This window comes from Lepisma saccharinum, chromosome 1 (assembly GCF_977018435.1).
Source record: "Lepisma saccharinum chromosome 1, izLepSacc3.1, whole genome shotgun sequence".
Taxonomy (NCBI): Eukaryota; Metazoa; Arthropoda; class Insecta; order Zygentoma; family Lepismatidae; genus Lepisma; species Lepisma saccharinum.
This window is the reverse complement of record NC_139229.1, coordinates 183,560,739-183,582,771: the sequence shown is the minus strand read 5'-3', so window position 1 is coordinate 183,582,771 and position 22,033 is coordinate 183,560,739. Positions and strand designations below refer to the sequence as shown.

At 35.9% G+C, this 22,033-nt stretch overlaps 1 protein-coding gene and 2 non-coding genes across 3 annotated transcripts; all 3 read left to right on the top strand.

The window, feature by feature from the left end:
- Positions 1-1,231: 1,231 nt before the first annotated feature.
- On the top strand, positions 1,232-20,264 carry RpS16 (ribosomal protein S16). Its single transcript, XM_083126241.1, has 5 exons — positions 1,232-1,337; positions 1,433-1,480; positions 11,686-11,817; positions 14,862-14,976; positions 20,064-20,264. Exons 1-5 carry the CDS (start codon positions 1,317-1,319, stop codon positions 20,207-20,209), a joined length of 462 nt encoding a protein of 153 aa, XP_082982367.1. The 5' UTR covers positions 1,232-1,316; the 3' UTR covers positions 20,210-20,264.
- On the top strand, positions 16,045-16,132 carry LOC145979759 (small nucleolar RNA SNORD70). Its single transcript, XR_014440817.1, has one exon. It is a non-coding gene; the product is annotated as a small nucleolar RNA SNORD70 (small nucleolar RNA).
- Positions 18,981-19,067, top strand: LOC145979751 (small nucleolar RNA SNORD70). Its single transcript, XR_014440816.1, has one exon. It is a non-coding gene; the product is annotated as a small nucleolar RNA SNORD70 (small nucleolar RNA).
- Positions 20,265-22,033: the final 1,769 nt, after the last annotated feature.

The window sequence follows — 22,033 nt, the reverse complement described above, 5'->3', positions numbered from 1 at the left end:
TATATAATTACGTCTAACGCAAGAAGTAAATTAATTTTCCGGCATGAAGTAATATATATATATATATATATATATATATATATATATATATATATATACTTTAAATTTTTCTTCCTGATTTTCAAGCTTTGGCATATCTTACAACTGCGAGCCGCAGGACTTACCGCTATGGGACAATTTGATCCTCACTTTAGCAATAGTGCAAAAATCAAGGCAGTGTCTGCTGCCACGTTCTTTTTCTGCTGGAACCTCAAAAGAGATGCGCGTGGAAGTAGACTCGGTCTTTGTTTTATCGTGATTTCATCATGCTATGTATGCAATTACGTCTGGAACACATACTGTGAAGTTGTAGCGATTACTTTCACAAAAATGTTTTAAGATTAGGTCCCTCAGCATTCTTCTAATAATAAACCTAAATGCTCTCGTAGTTAAGTTAGGTTCGCTAAATGCTTTCTAAAGAAAAATGTTCTAAATTACCTGTACATTCATTCCCACTAATCATAAACTTGCATTTCTCTCGTCTTAATCTGTTCTTAAGATTTGTAACATCATCTTAGCAGACGAATTACGTGGCAGGAGCAAATTTGACGCTTATTCTTGCTGCTGACACGTGCGTGGCAGCAGACTCGGCCAATCATCAATGGCAGTGTCTGCTGCCACGTTGATTTTCTGCTGGAACATCAAAAGAGATGCACGTGGCAGCAAACTCGGTCTTTGTTTTATCGTGATTTCATACGACTGTAACACATACTGTGAAGTTGTAGCGATTACTTTCACATAAATTGTTTAAGATTAGGTCCCTTAGCATTCTTCTAATAATGAACCTTCGTAGTTAGGTTAGGTTAGGTTCCGTTAGCATTAAAATAATATCGCTAAATGCTTTCTAAAGAAAAATGTTCTAAATTACCTGTACATTCGTTCCCACTAATCATAAACTTGCATTTTTTTCGTCTTCATCTGAGTTAGCAGACGAATTACGTGGCAGGAGCAAATTTGCTCATTCTTACTGCTGACACGTGCATGGCAGCAGACTTGACCTTTATTAAATTAAATAAATGATATTTGAGTAATTGAATCCAAATCATTTAAAACTGGAAATATGTCTGCTTTAATTGTTAAAATGTGCCGTGCTGTGCTTCTGTGTGTGGTGGTATTGTGTTGTGTGTGTTAAAATATTTTATATGTGCGGCACTATACTTTTTTGTTGTATGAACTGGCAACTGTTTCATCGGCCATTTTTGCTCAAACACGTTTTGAGGTAAATTATCTTCTCTGTGGTAAAGCAAGGCTGTAAAGTGGATACCCAGGCGAACACGATGGCTGCAACGATGGGAAAGGTAAGTTATATGTAAACTATTTTCGTAACTTGTAGTGCAGTTCATAGGTGGTCTTACTGTGGTTCATTATTAATTTGATTTTCTTTCTTTTGCAGACGGGGGGAAAAGAACCGATACAGTCGGTGCAAGTCTTTGGCAGGAAGGTAAGTTTGCACGTTTTTCGATTAATCTGTAACATGTGCGAATATTAATTGTAGTTATTGATTAAAATTAGAATTAGTTGTTGCAAGTTTTTATAATATGGACTTCGACATCTGGCTTTCAATATGTTTTCACTACTATAGTAATGTTATACAAATCTGGGTTGGACAAAAATCGAGATTTTTGTTACTTTACATGATTAATGGGCTCGGATTACGATTGCGAAAATAATGAGCCAAAGTTCCGATTGCCTAATTCCGAATTAATCATAGTACACATGCATCGGTAACACTTCCGTATAGTGGAGACACCTAGAAATTATTTATTTCGCACTTTTTTACATTGCTAACGTACAATTCTGCATCGCGGAACATTTCTTTAGGTGTAATAATGAATTTCTAACTGAAATAATGTCTCTTACATTTACGAGTATTTACTGTTCATCCTTTTCTCGGTTCTCTAACACGCAATATGGCGATAGCGTACTGGTTCATCGCGCAATGTGGCAGTGTGTCAACCTTACTCACCGAAAAATACCAAATTTCGTGACCGGATTGGAAATTATGCTAATACCTCGTTAGCCCCACAAACCATTGACATTAGCCCCACAAACTATTGGCGTTACCCCACAAACCATTTCCGGTAAGTTTAGGTTAGGCAAACAGTTAAATAAAACGGTAAATTTCTCGTATCGGACAAACGGCTGAAATTTGCTAGTTCATTTAATTTGAATATTCGTACTTACGTATTCTGCATTGAGAAACATTGCTGAAGGTGGCATTTCGCTTATTTCACGGAAATAAGCTTTATTTGCGACATATCGAGTAAGTTTTCTTCGTTTCTTTTTGCCTTCGGTAACACGCAAAATGGCGGTCACAGTTTCACTACCGTACTCGGCATGCAGTGTTTACACCCCACTGCACCCAAAAATACCTACGTCGCCCCACAAACCATTGACGCATAGCCCCACGAACCATTTCCGGTAAGGTTAGGTTAGGTAGGGTCACTATAGGTTACAATAGTGAAATATTGGTTTCGAAAAAAATATGCGTAGCCCCACACACCATTCTCGCATAGCCCCACGAACCATTGATGCATAGCCCCATGAACCATTGACACATAGCCCCACGAACCATTGACACATAGCCCCACAAACCATTTGCGGAAACGTACCTTCTTCAGTTACAAAAACACGTGTTTGGAAACACTGAGTGGGATTACGTCATCAGACACAGGCTACATCCACCTGGAAGTAAATGGATGCAAGAGCTTTCGTGCATCGGTCACACATTTATATCGAAAAATAGATGATTTACCGGCAAAACTCAATGAACGATGCAAGAAAACACTTCCCCGAACTTCCACAAGTCTAGAGAAACTGCATTCGGTAAGTAATTTCTCCTGTAAATTTGAAGAAATCCGTTTGTCCGATACGAGAAATTTACCAATAAAACTTATCCTAGACACATCATCTTGTGAAAAAACGGCGTGGTCTGCAACACTTATTGGGGGTTATGTCATGTAAAACACGCGAACATCGTGTTCAAGTGCAGAATGCGGTACTTGTTTACTATCCTTCGGACAGATTTCGTACTTAGCCCCACGAACCATTTCCGGTAAGGTTAGGTTAGGTAGGGCCATGCATAGGTTACAATAGTTAAAAATTGGTTTCGAAAAAAATATTCGTAGCCCCACACACCATTCTCGCATAGCCCCACGAACCATTGTTGCATAGCACCACAGGTGTCCGAAGGATAGTAAACATTTACCCAGAAAGCAAATGGCAGCAACAGCAATTCCGTGTCTGAGATATATTTTTCCACAAGAAAACCTGAATTGGCGTTGAAAAGGATAAAAACTACATTCCCAAACCTCAACAACGCTACAGAAAATGATTTCCGTAAGTACTTTCTTCTGTAAAAAGTAAGAAATCCGTCTCCACTATACGGAAGTGTTACCAAATTCCCTAGTATGTGTTCGTCACTGGTGGAAATTGTACATTATGCACGGGTAGCGGAGCGAATTGACAATATAGAGAATTTTCGGTATACTAACTATTTTTGGCACCTAATCACAATCTGTTTCAAAAAACCGGGGGTCACGTCTGGAAATTTGAAAAAAGCCGATTGAATTTTTTATATATATAGGTGTATATGCGTAGTTTTACGAATGAAAATGTAATCTCCTGTCATTGTTTCCAACCACACCATTGTTTTACAAGAAAATGATTTATGATGTTTAATTCTAGTACGGACCCTATTTTTTTTAAATGAATTTAGGGGTGAAAATAGTGCTAATGGAACCTAACCTAACGTCGTGTGAATGGTTCGTGGGCTACCCGTTAATGGTTTTTGGGGCTAACGTCGATGGTTTGTGAGGCTGACGTCAATGGTATGTGGGGCTACCGGTGGATGGTTTTTGCGGCTAACGAACAATGTTTCATCAAAATGTACAATTTCCACACGTGACCCCCGTTTTTTTACAACAGATTCGTGAATAGGAGGCCAAAATTAGGTAGTATACCGAAAATTAACAAAAATTGTCAATTATTACCCAGGTAGCTGATGAATAGCCACACGAACCATTTCCGATAGGATTAGGTTTGATTAGGTTAGGCAAGCATAGTGAAAAAAAGGGGGTTGTCATAATACGTACGCTGCATCCAGTTTAGGTACGGGAGGCAAATGAAAACAATGACAATTGTGCGTCGGTGAGTTATATGTCTTGAAAAATACATGATTTCCCAGTCAAATATATTCCACGATGAAAGAAAATACCGCAACGAACATTGTAAACCTTAGACAAACTCGTTTCCGTAAGTAGTTTCTTCTGTACAAATAAAGAAATGTGTCTCCGATATAACTAACTGTTACCTTCATTTGTAGTGTTGCTGAACGTACTGCTAAGAAATTGTTTTACAAATGTGTGCAACTGCTTCTGTCACCAGGTAGTGAGAATAACAGAAAGTGCTGAAGACAGAAATTATATGGGCTATGGGAAGTGTTTGCTTGCTTACTTCTTCTTCCTATCTTGTGCCATTCTCTTAACTTCCATTAGTGTCTTCCCTCTTATAGTAACCATCTCTTACAGGTATTGTTCCCATTCTATCCGAGGTCTTCCCCTCCTTCCTTCTGGTCTCGCTTCCATTACTTTTCTTCTCCCATTCTCATGACATGGCCATACCAGCCCAGGTTCTTCTCTCTATTATCTCTTCAATTGATTCTACTTGTACCCAGTGGCAGTTCGTCCATTGAACAGAGGGAACAGGCTGTTCCCTTCTACTTATCACCCGTTTTAGCTATTTAAATTATCTATAATAACATAATAAGAACACTTCTCCCAATATCAACACGCCAAATTAAAAGTTTCACCGTAACTGGACGTTTGTTTACTTCACCTACCCTTGTCATCCCGCCCTCTGCTGTCTAATTCCGAGTATTTCCGACCACGCACGAAGGTAAATGATCCTCATGGTGCCACCTCCCATCACGGAAGCTGAACACACTAGCTGTTCCCTACGATAGACATAGCGAATTAGTTTTCCTTCGAGTCTTTGCTATGTGCTAAAGTTTAATTGCATTGTAGTGGTAGTTTTGAGAGTAGTAAGTCTATAGTTTCCTAATGTCATTGCAAAATTGCGTCTGCTAGTCATAGCGAACTTGAAAAATCTTCTACAGTCTAAGCGTCTGCTAATTGCCTTGGCTAAATGCTGCGAAATAGCTTCCGAGGGAACAGCTCGCGTCCACCTGTTCCACCAGCCCCAAGATGCATGCAGCGGCAGGACAAGACAGCGAATGTTTCGAGCGTAGGGGTTGCAAATGTTGTATGATCGACCGGCTGAAGACAAAAGCTTTTAGTTCATTGAACTTTACAGAAAAGACAGAAAAACCAACACCTATCCTAACTGAATTAAAAATTGAAACTAAATTGTATGCAAGGCATTTTCAAACAAGTTACTACAACTCTGTAAAATTATTAACTGGTTACTCTTCCAGTGACAAATTGTTGTTGTCCTTGTTTGTTCCCAAGAAGGGGATTTGGAACAGTTTGGGTTTTGACACAATTTCTACAAAACTAGCAGACAAGTAAAAACTCGGCCATCTGATTGCCATTATTGCATTGAGGGCATTTGAATTACAAGAACGCTCAACTCTACCAAAAAAATGTCAACTTAATCTACAAATAGAGAGATCAAACAGGTGTCGACAAAACAATTTTTTTTTCTATGATCACTCATAAATTGCTTTTATTAATTTTTTCTTTGTTGGCGCATCAACAATTTTGTTTTTAATGTTTTCTTTACATTATATCATATTTGCTTGAACATTGGTATTGTCATAATTTTTACTTGCTTCATGTATGTCACGGACAATTTGTAACATATTTATCGTTATGTTTATTTGGTTCATTTAGCTATGGGAGGGGAGGGGGCAAATGCAGGTCACCTGTTCCCCTACCTGATTTAGCACCACATGCCACTTCCCTGATTTTAGTGTTCCTGATTCTATCTCGTCTGGTTTTTCCTACGACTCATCTAAGGTAGATTCATCTCTGTTGCTGTTAATCTATATTTTGGAGCGTTAACCTTTGTATGCCATAGAGCATTGTTGGTGTAATTATAACTTTATAAATCCTTAATTTAATATTTTCTTGTAACTCCTTTTTTTCTACTATTGTATTACTTATTTGGTAATATATTTTATTTGTTTTTAGAACCTTGCTATTTATTTCTTCTACTTTTCCATTGCCTGTTATAATTGTTCCCATATATTTATATCTATTCACTTGTTCTAGCTGTTCTTGCCATTTTATTTCCAATCTCTTAATTTCCATGCTTTGATATATGCATTACTTTACTCTTCTTTGGGTTCACTATCTCTATATCTTGAATTGAGCTGGCCCATTCTATTACTCTATGTTGTAGTTCCTGTTTAGTTGATGTTATTAATGCTATGTCATCAGCATAAAGAAGTGATTGTACATAAACTGGTTTTAGTTTCCTATTCGCAACCTTACATTTTCGAGTTGTTCTTCTACATTGTTTATGTATTTGATCCATTAGTATTATAAATAGTAAGGGGCTGAGGCTATCTGCTTGTTTAACTGCTTTGTTCATATTAAATTCTTTTCATTTCTCGCCTCCTATTCTCACTATTCCTTTAACTGTCTTGTATACACACTGTATTCTTCTTACTAGTTTTTCTGAGGCTCCTATTTTCTGTAATGCCGACCATAGTTGTTGTTGTGATACTGTATCAAAAGCAGACTTTAAATCCAAAAAGGCTACAGATAGTTCTTTTCTCTGCTAAGGAATTTATCTATAACTTGTCGTAGAGAGAAAATATGATCTTGCGTTTGTCTTCCTCTTCTGAAGGCTGTTTGTTCTTCTAACTCCTCCTCTTCTTCATCTCTTAGCCTTCTTTCTAAGATCCTTGTGTATATTTTTAGAGCTACTGAAGATAGACAGATTTCTCTATAATTTTCACATTTTACAGTGCTACCCTTTTTTGGAATGGTATGATCATGTTTCTTTCCCAATCTTCGGGTATTTTAATTCTCTTCCATGCTTCATTACAAATCTTCCACAACCATTGTACAACTTTCTTTCCTTCCAGCTTTATTTGTTCTGGGTATACCCTGTCTGCTCCCCATGCTTTTCCTAATTTCACTCTCTTTATTGCATCCTCGACTTCTTGCATTTTTATTTAATTTCTTTCATCCTCTTCTACATGTGCACTCTCTATTGCATCTTCTTACCGGAGCCAATAACTCTAGTATAATTCCCGGTGAGTAGCCAGAAAGATCCAAACAGAAACTGAAGATATATTGAAGCCATTGAATAAGTATTAAGAAAACACATTTGAATTTATACATATTTGTAAACGTGCTGAGGCAAGTTTTTCACAGTTTAGCTTTTATTTTTATCAAGAAAGGAAAATACAACTGCATGGAAAATAAAACAGATTTCTCTCAATCCGTTTACTATGTTAGCGTTCTTTGCAGAACAATCTATCTGACAGACGGAAGATTATTGCAAGATAAGATATCTTGAAGTTGATTAGTTAAGTTTGAGTTTTAAATTCTTGTAAAACTCGCATTTTTTCGTAGATTAATATATAACTGTGGTTGTGTTTGTTAATGTATTTAGAGTTTTGAGTATGTGAAGTGGCAAATGTGAACTCCGAACCTTAAATGAAATAATTGAAATGTACGTAGAGTTTATTGAATTGAGAAATTTTGGATACACTGGAATCTCGCAGAGGTAAAATTTTACTATCCGCAAAACTTATTTCTTCAATTTTACAGGAGAAAGTTCTTACCGAACTGACTTTTCCAACACTTGTGGAAGGTCGTGGAAGTGTTTTTTCCCCATCGCTTAATTTATTTTTCGGGTAAATTATGTACTTTTGAATATTAATGTCTCTCCAATGCACGAGAGCTGTTGCCTCTATGTCCTTTCACTGTGTGAACCAAATGTTGCGTGCGTTCGGTGATGTAACCTCCCAGTCAGTGTTTCCAAACGTTGTTTTCCAAGAACATGACAGTTTTGAAGGTGACAATTTTAACTATGTTTGCCGAACCTAACCTAATCTTGCCGTTCATGGGGCTATCCATGAATGGTTTGTCGCGCTATCCGTCACGGTTCGTGTGGGTTTTCGAACCTGGAAAAAAATACAAAATTAGTAACACGAAAGTAGGTATTTTTCACTGAAGAAGGTTGGAAACACTGCACACCCACTGATCATAGACAACGCTAGTCAAGATTTGTCAGCCATATTGTGTGTAAGTCAACCAAAAAACGAACGAACAATAATTACGCGATATGTGGAAAATTGAAATTATTTTCGTGAAAAAACTAAATGCCACCACCTTCAAGAATCCTTAGGAATGCAGAATACGTAAGTACTAATGTGAAAAAGAAGAAAATAAAGGAATTTCAGACGTTCCACAGATACTAAAATTTTAATCTCGCAGACCCTTTACATTGCTAATATACATGTGTGTGGATGGTGAGAGAGAGTAATGCGTAAGGTCGAAATAGTGAAAACATCTGCTTGTGCTCTCAATTTTTTGAATTTGTTGTAAGTAAATATGTATCCATATTTTGATCATTTTTGACATTTTCAAATGCAATGTTACAATTTTTACAGATGCAAGGTAACTTTAAGGATTGGTGTCATATTGTATTTGAGAAAAATGTCATAATGTTTGAAGATGGTAGATGACAGACCGGTTTAACATACCTTTAGATGCATTTAAATTATGCTAATATTTGAGGCTAGGTTTTTGTAGCTTAAGAAACTCAGCTATATCAGGGCATCACTTGGGCTTTAACTTCTTAATGAAAACTGTGTAATATAGTGTGTGGTTTAGGAAGGGAGACCCCAACAACTGTAGTGAATTTAAGAGTTTTTAAGCTGAAATTCATGTCAGAACTACACACATCCAGGAAATAATTTATTTTCCATTTCCATTTGTTTAAAGCATTGCAAGATAGTAGATCTAAAATGGATTTTGCATGTGCTGAGGTAACTCCAAATTCTGAGGAACTTTCAAATCTCTGTCTGAAGTACATTTTTGGAGATTGATGGTCGCGTGCACAAACACCTATTATTTCAAAGTTCAGATGAATGAGATAAATTTTAATCCACTCTAAATGAACTTTGTTTAAAGATTTGCATTGCACCAATGAAAAATGACGTTCACGAGATTCTGTTCAACTGATCCAAGATTAATTTGTAAGGCTATACCTGATAGGTTGGCTAAAACAAATTACAATCAAGAACCACATAAAGTAGTGTCATGTGTTAAAGTATCAACATGTGGGAGAAGAAAGTAATTCGGGCTGCAAACTTCTCTGATTTTGAGATTATGTACTAATCACTTGTTGACAAGTACAAGGATGTAGTAGAGTGTAGAAAAATAATAATAATAAAAAAACAAAAAACTGACAGCACAACACGCGAGGAGAAGGAGAAAGCATGGAGCCTTCTTCTACGGGACAGAACCTGAGCTCGTAATGCTTTAATGTCTTCGATTTTGATGCTACTGATGTCTTGTCATGTAAATAACATGTATTTTCGTAAATTTATACAAAAATATTTTCCAACACCATGTAGCAATATATGACATTTATATATGTTTTATGTTCTGGGGGGTAGAAAATACTTAGAAACATTACAACTTTGCACCACAGAACCACAATTTTTTATTATTATTATTTTGGCAGTTTTTACACAGTTCTCGAATTATCAGCATTGTACCTCCAAAATCTCTAGCGTTTGCATGCACTAGATATGACTTTCCATTCTTTTTTCTTTTCAAAAACAACTGCCTGCAGTCAAAGCGTCAGTATCTGTGAACCAGGATAGCCACCAAAATGGTGGCAAATGGCCGATCAGTAGATAAACTCGTTTTGATGTTCCTAGATCGCGATCAAGTGTTGAACAGTCTTCGTGAATGGAATTTTCCAATGATCCTTTCCCGATCAGAGTTTAGATTTTGATCTTCGTTGGTGCACTCGGCCATCAGAAAGACAAATATTTTAGAGCATGAATTGAGTTATATTTTGACAATATTTTTTTAAAAAAATATAGTGCTTGTTTGGGGAGCGTTGGGTGACAAATTGGGGTCACTAATGTTTTGAAGATGGAAACTGCCATTATCATCATAGCCAGATATTTTGGAGGACAGATACGGTATTCCATTTGGACGAAATCAGTCAAGACAATTAAATATGACACTTATAATTTTGGCATGGTTAATACACGGAGGATATATTTAAGCTTGAAACATCCAGAAAAATAATGTGAAAACACAACTGTGATATACTGTGAACACAGTGTATTGAAGCAGATGTAAAAGTCTGCTATCTTGTGTTGTGTAGTATTTTTGTGTCATTTTGTAATCTTTGGTGGCTTACAAGGTAATAGAATAAACTAAACAAAAATGTGTTTATAGCTGTAGCATAATTCATGCCAACATAGGCACAACACTGCATTCACAAAATTTGTTTCATAAATTAAAGTACACACTGAAATATTCAATATAAACGTGCTTCATCTGGAAAAATGAAGCTTTCTTTGATCACATGTAGGGTCTATACTTCCACAAATGGCATATTTCCAAGAAGAACCAACTGATCACTAGAGAACTTGCTTAATTGATTGAGTTTGTGTTTTAAGTCCACTTTATGCACAGTAAAGCTAATCAGGACTGGACCTACAGTTTAAAGTGGGATCCAAGAACATGCTTAAATTTGAGTATTGTTGCAGGGAGAAAAGTGTTGCAAACATGATTGATAGAGGCATGCATATTTCATTTTTGATGAAAACACGAAATGTGGAATAACAAATTTTAATGTTAATTTTTCATGTTTCTGAAAGGTGTGAGGTTCATTTTCCTACCCTGTTTTGTCACGAAATGAACTGCAAAATGCGAAATAGGCTCTTAAACACGAAATTTACTGTTTATATACCGACGCGACACTTTCTGAAGTCTGAATTATCCTGTGGGTTATGCAATTCACGGAAAATTGATTAATTTTTCTAGAAACATTTGAGAAGCAAAAATGGACTCCTTTATACAGGAATAAACTCTGGAATTGATTTAATGTGCTATTACAAGGGATATGTTTATTTTGTGTAATAGTGCAGTTTTTAAATAAAATTTAGGATTATATTCACATTTTTAAAACCAAAATGTCATTTTATGTACTGCTTTTTCATCGCTATAACAGCAAAATTTAATTTTATTTACCAAAAATATGTGCCTCTAATGATTGATGATAAAATGAATTGAAAGTCTCACTTTGAAGATGTTATTTTATAACCTGTGCTTTTTTTCTGGGAAGAAAGGTTCTAATGCTATTCAATTTCATTTGTTATGTTACTGTATTGGTTTGTTATTGTGCTCATCACAAGAACTACTCAAAATTGTGATATGTTTATAAACAATCGCTTTCAAGTGTGCGTATTGTATGTTGTTGATATTTATGTTCCTACAAAATAGGAAAAATGCAATAAAGTTTCAACTTTGAAAATAAAACACAATATTTGTCAGTAGAATATAAACATTTTATGATGCCTCTGATTATATTGTTTGTCCTTTAATTTTAAAAGTAATGTGTACACAAGAGTCTTCTAAATTTAAACTATTGAATGTTATACATTAGCGTATATAGTATGTAATTTTGATTGTCTTTCAGAAAACTGCAACAGCTGTTGCATACTGCAAACGTGGAACTGGTGTATTAAAGGTCAATGGACGTCCTCTTGAAATGATCGAGCCTCGTATTCTTCAGTACAAACTCCAGGAGCCTATTCTGATGTTAGGGAAGGTCAGTATTTGAGTACATTTAAATCATGCATTATTGACAATTGTTTAAGCATATTGCAATATTAAGTTATGTTAAAAGATTATTTTGATGATCATCTCTAGTAGTGTGACAGTAAATAATATGAAAGTCTCTCTGATGAAGCCAGGAGTCTGAAGCAAGGTATATACTTCTACGTATTAGGGCATTCCAGCATTGCTTGCAAAACGTGAAAAGCATTTGCTTTGAAGAATGTAGCATAGTCTGACGATTCATCTGTGAAGCATATTAACTTTTTTTTTTTTTTGTTGGTAACTTATGCAAATGATAAATATTCACAAACATTTGAGTCTTGGCCTTAACCTCTGTCTGTACATCATTCTCTTTCAGGATGGGAGGTTTTTAACAGTGTGCTTTTCAAATGTGCAGTTTCACACAACTAAACCATAGACGGAAAACTATTTGATAGGCATTTGGGATAGGTTATTTTTTTTCCTCCTCCATCTGTCAAAGAATTGTGCTCTTTGGTGTCACCTTCCCAAAGCAACATAAGATGATAATTCATATTTTATTATTACTTTGATCTAGTCAAAACACCTATAACTCATTTATTTTGTCCTTTTTAACATTGCTACTTACTTATTCTGCATTGCGGAACATTCTATAAGGTGTAATTATGAATTTCTCACGAAAATAATTTCAATTTTTCATATTACGAGTAATTATTGTTCCTTTTTTTTCGCTTCCGTGACACAATATGGTGTGAGCGTTCTGGATCGTCGTGCTTGTGTTTTGTCGATTTGGAGTGGGTATGCAGTATTTCCAACCTTCTAAACCAAAAAAAAATACCTACTTCTGTGTTATTAATTTTCTATTTTTTCCCCGGGTTTGAAATTGTGCTAATACCTAAAATTTGGGGTCATATAACCATTGACGAATAGCCCTACGAACCATTCTCGGTAAGGTTAGGTTAGGCATGCATAGCTAAAATTTGGGGTCACGTCATCATCTTGAAAAAACACGGGGTGGTTGGAAACAGTGAGAGGGGTTACGTCATCAAACGCACTGAACATCCGGTTCTCGTAGAGGAAGTACATGTAAGCAACTGCAATTGTGATATTTTTATACATATAAACATGAATTATCGCTAAAAAAGATGAAACTATGACAGGAAATACATACGGGAACTTCAACAATGCTACAGAAAGTGATTTGCGTTAAGTAGTTTCTTCTGTAAAAATAAAGAAATCCATTTTGACTAGTTCATAGTGTTACCTAGGACCTAACAGGACTACAGTTTAGAATTTTTTTGTTCATTCCAGGAGCCCCAACAGCTCTACAAATAGGAAATTTGTGTAAAAATATGTGTGTATGTATTTCAGGTTTTTTCACAAAACCTAATTATATATGTTTACTAACCTGTCCACAGATTAATTTATTTATCTCAAGGGTATTTTTCTAGTCACATTTTGGTGAAATTTGTCCTTTTTGTGTGTTCACCATCACAAGATATTGACAATGCATCACTTTCCATGTAGAAATCCAGTATATCAATGTTGAGACAAACAGAGTTGAATATCTTGTTAGTACATTTTTTTGTCTATGTACATACACAGTTATAGAGATGTGAAATTGTTCTGTTAACACACCATCCACCCTAACCTAACTTTGGTAGGAAAAAACCAAATAAACAACTAATTTGGCTCTCTAGTCCTGGGTTTCCATCCTGTTCCTTGCCAAAGTGCTCAGAACCAAAGACTAAAGTGACATAGGCAAGCACTTACAGAATAAATGTTTCAGGGTGTTGCTGAAAAGTCACAGAAATGGGCGTTATTCATTTATTTACTCTGTAAACAGCTCTGCCTCTTCCAATTGCATTCTGTAATTTACCTCGTACACATAGTCTCTCTAATGTGACTCCACGATAAAACCACACATGGATGCCAGCATCAATGGGACCCCCTGATGCTTTGTAAACTGATCGCTGAAGTACATAGGATAACCTCTCCACACACTGCTTCTCTAAATCTCAGTTTCACCATACTCCTGCCCTCCGACATAGGGGCCTTATTTATACTCCCTCATCAGCTCATGGTGGAGGGCTGGAAGTTCAAATTCCATTGGCTAATTTAAAAACTACACTCTTAAGAACTCATGTAAGAACGAAAAATTTCAGAATATATTTACAATTGTAATTAAACTAACACTAATTTATGATCTGGACAGATTACACACACAAATATGAAATACCAATGCAATACATTATTTTATACATAGAAACAAATACTGTATTACATTCCGTACAGTATTATATTGTCTAACTATGGAAAGAAAGGGGGGGCTAACTTGTGGTATGCCCACAAGTTCAATAGCCTGCTGAGGTTGACCTCAACAAGAAAAACACTTAACTTCACTCACTTGGCACTTTTTGGAACAAGTCCCTCCTCTGTCTGTTCCTAGCGGCACCCAGTGATATCTGGAACAGGTGACTTATCCTGATTAATTTGTCGTCAAGTCCCTTTCCAGGTGTAGGCTGTTTGACACCTAAGTCAAGGGTGTACTCCTCCAGGTTGTCTCCCCCTTGTGAGGTTCTGGCATGGAACCTCGGCCCATTCACTCCTAAGATAGGAATACTGTCCAGCATGTAACCTCACCGCAGCACTTCTCGATCGTCTATGAACAAAAGCAAGCACTCTGAATAATTGCTGCATGAAAGTGCAAAATACTCGCAAGTCAAGTTTTGTTCTACAATTTGAATGTGTTTGGCCCTGGGATGTATATAAAGTAACCAAAAAGACAGAGCTGAAGTATCATCTTTTGTTTTGGAGAAATTGCATGTTAATAGGAGTCTCACAGTGTTGGCCACTTAAGTGAAGGTCAAACATTTAGGGCATAAATCATGAGGCTTCCTCATCAGCCACCAGGTGTCTGAAGGTCAAATACATTTGAAAAAATTGCTACACCTAGTAATTCAAATCCTATGAAATTTAGATGTTCGTGTAGATATTTGATTATTTTCTAATGTGCATTTTAAGTTTTTTGTTGATTTTATTATTTTGTCTTTACAGGAAAGATTTGCTGATGTAGACATCAGGATAAGAGTCAGTGGAGGAGGACATGTTGCACAGATCTATGCAGTCCGTCAGGCGATTTCTAAAGCTCTTGTGGCATATTACCAAAAGTGTAAGTGTTTGCTTTATTTATTTCTTGGAATAAAAATCATTGTCTTGTTTAACAAAATTGTAGTTCTGATACTTCTAAATATTGAACACACTACAGTTCCTTTAATCTTTATTGTACATCAATTTATAGGGTGCTCTTAGTTAGCATTTCATTTGTACCTTTTTATTTCATGTCCATGCATAAATTTAACCAAGTGCCTATACCACGTTTGTTACAACCTGTCCTGCTTCCCATGCAGAAACCACGTGGCACTGTCGCTGCAGACCATGTGAACTCTGTGCTGGGGAAAGCCAAAGCGAGGCTGTGATTAAAATACATGGTAATGCACAAATGTACACAATTCGCCTTCCTGAATGTTCAAGCTAAGATGACACTAAACACAAAAAGGACACAAGCAAATATTACCAGAATAAAATTACATCCTGGATACACACACTAATCAGCACCACACTTGCAAAACATGTGAGTTAGACCGCAACGTGGCAACAGTGTCTATGTAAGTGCTTATCTTCCATCTTCCATTCGCTCATCGCTGTCCAGCAGACAACTTTTTCTCATTGGCACCGAAACTGTCGTGCCATCGCTAGCGTGGGAAACTGGACAGGTTCTAACAAACGCGGTATAGGTAAGGTACACAGTAATTATAATTATGGATGGGAGGATCGCCAGTTATTGGTAAACTTGCCAATTATTTTATAAATAAATTTAATAAATATGTACTGGCTTGATTCTTAATTTGTTTGTTAATGATTAGTTTCTTTTTCTGTCAAATCCCATCAATCTAAATACATTTACTAACAGGATAATCTTCAAGGTCTGAAGAATTAAGTGATACTCTAATTATGAGATTATTACAGTATCATATAACAGTAAGTCTTAACGTTGCTACCATGCTGGAACCAGTCCCCTCTCATCTGAACAGAAGTATACATCTGTGGTAAGGATAAATTTCTTGCAGCATTGAAAATAAAATTGATTAATAGTTGTGTATTAAAAGTGTGGTTTTCCAAAACTTAGTTTGGTAATATAAAATTACAATCGATTGTGAAAATGTTTCAGAAGTTAACAGTTGGAATTGCTAATGATGCATACATAGTTAATGAATCTAAATGATTATTGTTGTAATTTTCGTCACTACCACTGAAGCAATTCCTGATTTCTTATTTAGTCTTTTGGAATGGGCTGCATTTTTACCCATTGAATTTTTGAAAGTATTAACCATCATAACACAAGTTGGATGAAATTCATGCTTGCGTATTTTGAAAGAAAGTAGTAAGAGGTACTGCAGCAGTTCCATGACACTTGTAATTTGAGCAATAGAACAAATTGCTTTGATCTGAAAATCATTTGCACACACCAGCAGATGCTTTTCTGGCATCTGTGTATCTCCTGGAGTTCACAAACATGCAATCTATTGAGTCTAGAAGAAGACCAGAAATTAAGGTTGGAAAAGGAATGTTTGGTTTCGTTAAGTCTTATGTCGATGCTTGTCATTTTCATATTTTTGGACATGGAAAAAGTGATCTGTATTTTCTTGAGTTGCTCTTAAAAGCATGCTAGCCAATAAAAATTTTCGTACATGTCCTGATTCTATTGTTAAAATATTCACTATTTATTTTCGGGAATGTTTAAATTTTTACACCATATTTTATTTAAATTACACTGGACATGATTTTTTGACACAAAGAGAGAGGCTGTTTCTGAATGAATTCAAATATGTAGTCTGAATTTTTCGGTCACCCGCAGTTGTCCTGTGATGAAGCTTTATTAATTTTGTATGTTGCAACATGCTGTATGACAGGTGGGTATTCTGTTGCCCCTAATCAGATTTTGTCTAATGGCTTTACCAACACAAAATCATGTGATTTATTACTTTACCATTTTTGGCAAAATATAAATTTCTGTAAACATCTATTAGCTCAAGCTGATTAACCTCTAGCAGCCTGATGTTTGAATTTTCAACCGCCACATGTATATGAGTCGATATTTTGACTTGCAGCTTGCAGCAGCAAATAATGCACCATTTCTTGAAAACTATGTTATTTCATTTCTGTATTTTTTTATCTTTAGTATACATGTGAAGGTATGACATACTCGAATTTAAAAACGCTATACTGTATCCATGTTTACTACTACAGTATTACCATGCGGAAGTTTGAAAAAGTCCTTATTTTCCCTTTGTTACAGCCATGTTATAATGAGGTAATTTCTAAAAGTGGCTACAAGCAAGAATGAGTATAAAGCAACATGAGATAATTAAGGATTCAGGGGGAAAGCAGGAGCAAAAGTCCGATTGTCGAAATTTGCCCTGACCACGTGTTAGCACACGGCAGCAATTAACGTGCTGTTTCTTGAAAACCATACACTATATTTCAGTTCTGACTTTTTTGACTTTCATCTTAACATATTATATACTAGTTTTTCAAAACAATACATCCATTGTTACTATTATTAAGAAGCACAGTTTAAAAAAGCCCTTGCTTCCCTTTTTGTTTCTATGGGATAAATGGCCATAACATCTCAACCACTGCATATTTTTGAGCAATTTAAATTCTAGATGTAAGAATGAGTAGATAACAATGCTAAAGGTTAAAGGTCCATGGGGGAAGCAGGTGTAAAGACTCAAAGTTTTAAATTTTCTGTAGTTACGTAAAATTTCCGAATCCCGTAATTTCGTTTTTTTTGCTGTAAATTCCGGACATTGTCCCGAAGCTGGCAACATTGCAGCTTTATATATTATTATTTTTAACTCAAGAAGTATCAGTCTGATTTCAACGACACTTTGCAGGGTTGTAGGAATTTACCTCCACTGTGTACTACATTTTTTTTCATTCACTTTGGTCTATTGAGGAGGCCACAGGTGTATGTCATTTGTTCTTTTTTTTAATTCACCTTTCTTCTTCCTTTAACACTGGGAGGCAGAATGTATAAATTTTACCTCCGCTAAAAGCCCTGTCTTTAAGAAAGAAAACGAAACCAATTTTGTCTGTCTATGACAATTAGTTCCAAAGTTAAGATTTTATTTTCCTTTCTTTTCTTTTCTTTTTGCCAAGTTTGAAAAGTGCATGCTTGAAATGACGCCGGCTCCGTTCAAAAGTCTGACCACCAAAGGTTAAGGATTTGAATGTGTGTAAAAAAATAGGACAATCTTTTGGTGACAAGCCAACTGGAGATTTATAAAGGACTTCTCACCTAAGACAGGACGTTCCAAACTGAAAGGCTACTTCAGCCAGAAAGACTTTCAAGAATTTTCTTCTGATTTGCATTATTGTAACAATACTTGCACTGAGATGAATGAAATTGCTCATGAACATAAACAATAGAGTGGTGACTGTTCGTTAACACTTCTGCCAAAAACTAATTTGAAGACTGTGATTATTCATAATGGGAACAAATTTATTTCTGTGTCCTTAGCTTATGCAACTAGGATGAAGAAATTACATGAAAATCCTGTTGGTAGATAATGAGTTAGCCAAGTACAATTGAACCATATACAGTGGAACCCCAATTTTACGTTCCTAGATTTTACATTTTCCCGCATTATACACTCCTCACAAAAAGTTTGGAATATTGTTACGTTAGACAATAGGTGACAGACACGGCCTCCAAATGCAACAACACGTGGTATCTGTCTGGTTGTTCTCATCTTTTCGTCGACATATGCCACCGTGCCTATCAGTTATTGCCTAATATACTGTGTACATTCAACCTTGATGGTCCCAAAATAGCAAAATGTTAAGAAATTTTCCTAGATTTTACTCATCCCCTGAAGGATGTAAAATTGAGGTTCCACTGTATTATGGTTTGAAGCTTAGCTGTAGTCAGTGCTGTTGCTTCTTGTTCAAAGATGACATGAGGGCTAAGGAAAACCACTATATCAAGCAGGAATGACCAAATTGTGAATCACTTACTCCTGGACAGAAACATTTAATTTTTACATGTGAAGTGATATAGTCTTGATTTAAATTTAATTAAATGAAATAACTTACTTGTAGAGGATTGAATGTAGAATTGCTAATGATGTATACAGAGTAAAAGATAATATGTGATTGTACTTTTAATTTCGTCACTACCACTGAAGCAATTCTCAACGTGTACAAGCTGAAAAATATTTATCCAATTTCTTTTATTATTGCTGTTTGTCAGGATCTGCTTGTTTTTTTGTTTTTTCACGTATGACAATAAAAGCATAAAATGCTAAGTTACCAGTCTTTATAAAGGATATGTAATCATCAAAGTTTTCTTTTTGTGTTAGTTACATTTGGAAGAGGTAGTCCGACAAAGTAATCAGACTCTTTCTCCATGAAATTGACAAAGAAACATGAAAACTAAGTCTTAATAATCAAACACACTGTCTTCATCAGATTAGAAATGACAAAACTAATGAGATTAAGTGATTAGAATATGTCCACATCACAAGAACACAAATGTTATGTGAAAGCAGTTTCTATCTTATAACACACAATGCTGAAATTGAGGGTGGAGGGAGTATCTATCATTGTCACTGTTCTTACTATCCTGCAACCCTCCCTCCATAACTGACAGCCTCAATGTGTAACATAGATTTTCAAATGGACTACTACTACTAGCACTAGCCCTGCTGGGATATTACCCCACCAATAATCCAAATTCATGTTGTACCATATATGTGTGGAAGTGATTTGTTATTAGGGTATTATTCACTATGTCCTCATAATAATTCAAATTTTACATTTCCCGCATTATGCATTCAATTTTGTTGGTCCCACCATACCAAATTTTATAGTAGCTTCCTCGAATTTACATTCTACCAAGTTGTTTCAACTTGGTCCCCTGAAAAATGTAAAATCGAGGTTTCACACTATACCTTTGGGTATCACTTGCATAAAGACAAAAGTGTGAGTAAAACCAGTTGATAATGTAGACATTTTAGGAAATGCTCCTTTCACTCCTTTCGTGATTTTTATTCGAGATTTTAATCTTGCGAAAGCAATTTTGAAATCTTTTTATGCATAGATACAAAGATTAGTAGTCATCTTTTAACTTCGATCTTTGTGAAGATTTTGCAGTAATGCATATTCAAGAGCAACAATTATGTTTCTTCTTAGATGTTGACGAAGCATCCAAGAAGGAGATTAAGGACATCTTGATCCAGTATGACCGCACCTTGCTGGTAGCTGATCACAGACGTTCTGAACCCAAGAAGTTTGGAGGTCCAGGTCCTCGTGCAAGATACCAAAAGTCATACCGATAAGGTTACAATTGTCTTTTGGATGTACTATAATCAATAAATAAAACTTTTATGACCAGTAAGTGTTTCTTTTTGATGCCTTTATGTGCTTTGTACGATAGATTATTTATTCCATACTACATAATTAGCATCTGAGTATTTGATATACAAAATAGAGAAGACTTTGCATTTTAAAACCAGTAAACATATACAGGGCTGGAAAATTGTCAGTAAGGTCAGTAAAAGTCAGCAAAAAAGAAAATGTTTAAGTAAAGTTGGTATTTTTTTGTTTGCTCTGCTGCAATTTGTGATATTTTTAAAAAAATTTGTAACTGCTATGCAACTTCCCACTGAGGTTTTCATTTATTTATTATTATTATTATTATTATTACAATTCAACTAAGGGTAAGGCATATTTTGCACCATTTATTCTTTCAGCAATGGCATATTCTGAAAATTTGACCTGATTTATCTAACAATTTTTATTTATTGAAAATATTTATCCTACTGCCGTCTAGATTAATTAGACAACCTATCAAGTAAAACAAAAAAAGTCAGACAACTTCACATTTTCTGGCAATTTCTATATTTTTCATAAAATTTCCCTTCACGTAGCAACAATGCCTCTGCCAAGCATGGCACAGAAAGTAAAATGGGACAAACCAACGTTGTTTGCAGTGGTGGAATATGGGTGTGATAAGTGGGACCCAGTAAAACTAGCTGTCTTGAGGACTAACATTCCTGTGTTTATCTATGGACAGGGTACATATGTAATGCCATCCGTGAACATGGCAGTATGTTCGCTGCTGATTCATCATTAGGTTGTTACTGTGGCTGTACATGTTTTAGCCATAGTGTAACAACGTGAACATCGGATGCTTTCGTTATCAGCACCACAATAGCAGGACAAAAGGTTAAACTACCCTATAGATATCAACCTTGCAAATAAATTTGCAAATATTTGTCATGTAGGCTAAGAGCCAAATATGATGTGACGACTTCCTGTTGAATGTGTTGTTTTTCTACCATTTTTTCCCCCTTGGTTCACTTCTGATTGGGTTACTGGACGCGTTCCTCGCGTAGTTTTACAAAACACAATGTAATTGTTAGTTTGTCATTTTTCACAAAATTTGTGTGTTCCTTGCAACACTGCCATGCACTGTTTCAATACAGGAAATGACATCACAGGTGATGTGTTAGGTTACCAGCATACAGGTGTCAAAATGGGCTTTTAGAACGACTGTAGCACTGAAGCGATGCACCAACTATAAACATGTTACTGACAAAATTTTCTTTTGATGTCCTCTATACATTTCTGTGGTCTGTGGGTACCATTAAAATAGCATGTTACTGCCTATCAGTGGTGAAAGCATTTCTTAACCCGGGAGAACCTTCCTGGCAGGGATTTGACCACAAATTTTTCTTTGCTTCCCTTTTTGCACATAACATATTGGTTACGTGCGTGTTACTCACTATCTATAAACAAAAATACGTTAGAGTATTGAAATTGGTCTACTTACGCAAGTGAGTATGTATTCTTACGTGGACGACGTTTCGGAAGCTTTACTGCTTCCTTCCTCAGGTTGTCGTTTTCAGCTCGGAATATCAAGCCATGTCAGAGAAGTGTCATGTAAGGATACTGGGTGAAAGGTTCGGGTTAAAAACACTTCATAGTGCTTGACCTATACAGAATTAAAACCACTTTGCTAAAAACCCCTTAAAACTCACAATAAAACATGTAAAAACCACCGCTACGGTAAACTGGAGTGGCCGTTGAGAGCCTAAGGGGATAAAGACAGGGGTGTTTCACAAACCCCTGGCAGGCAGTCTTTATATTAATAAGGCATC

Excerpts from the sequence above, each read along its gene's own strand:
- RpS16 (XM_083126241.1), top strand. The coding sequence starts at position 1,317 with ATGGCTGCAACGATGGGAAAG. Across the intron at positions 1,338-1,432 it reads TGGCTGCAACGATGGGAAAG|ACGGGGGGAAAAGAACCGAT; the intron begins GTAAGTTATATG and ends TTTCTTTTGCAG. Across the intron at positions 1,481-11,685 it reads TGCAAGTCTTTGGCAGGAAG|AAAACTGCAACAGCTGTTGC; the intron begins GTAAGTTTGCAC and ends ATTGTCTTTCAG.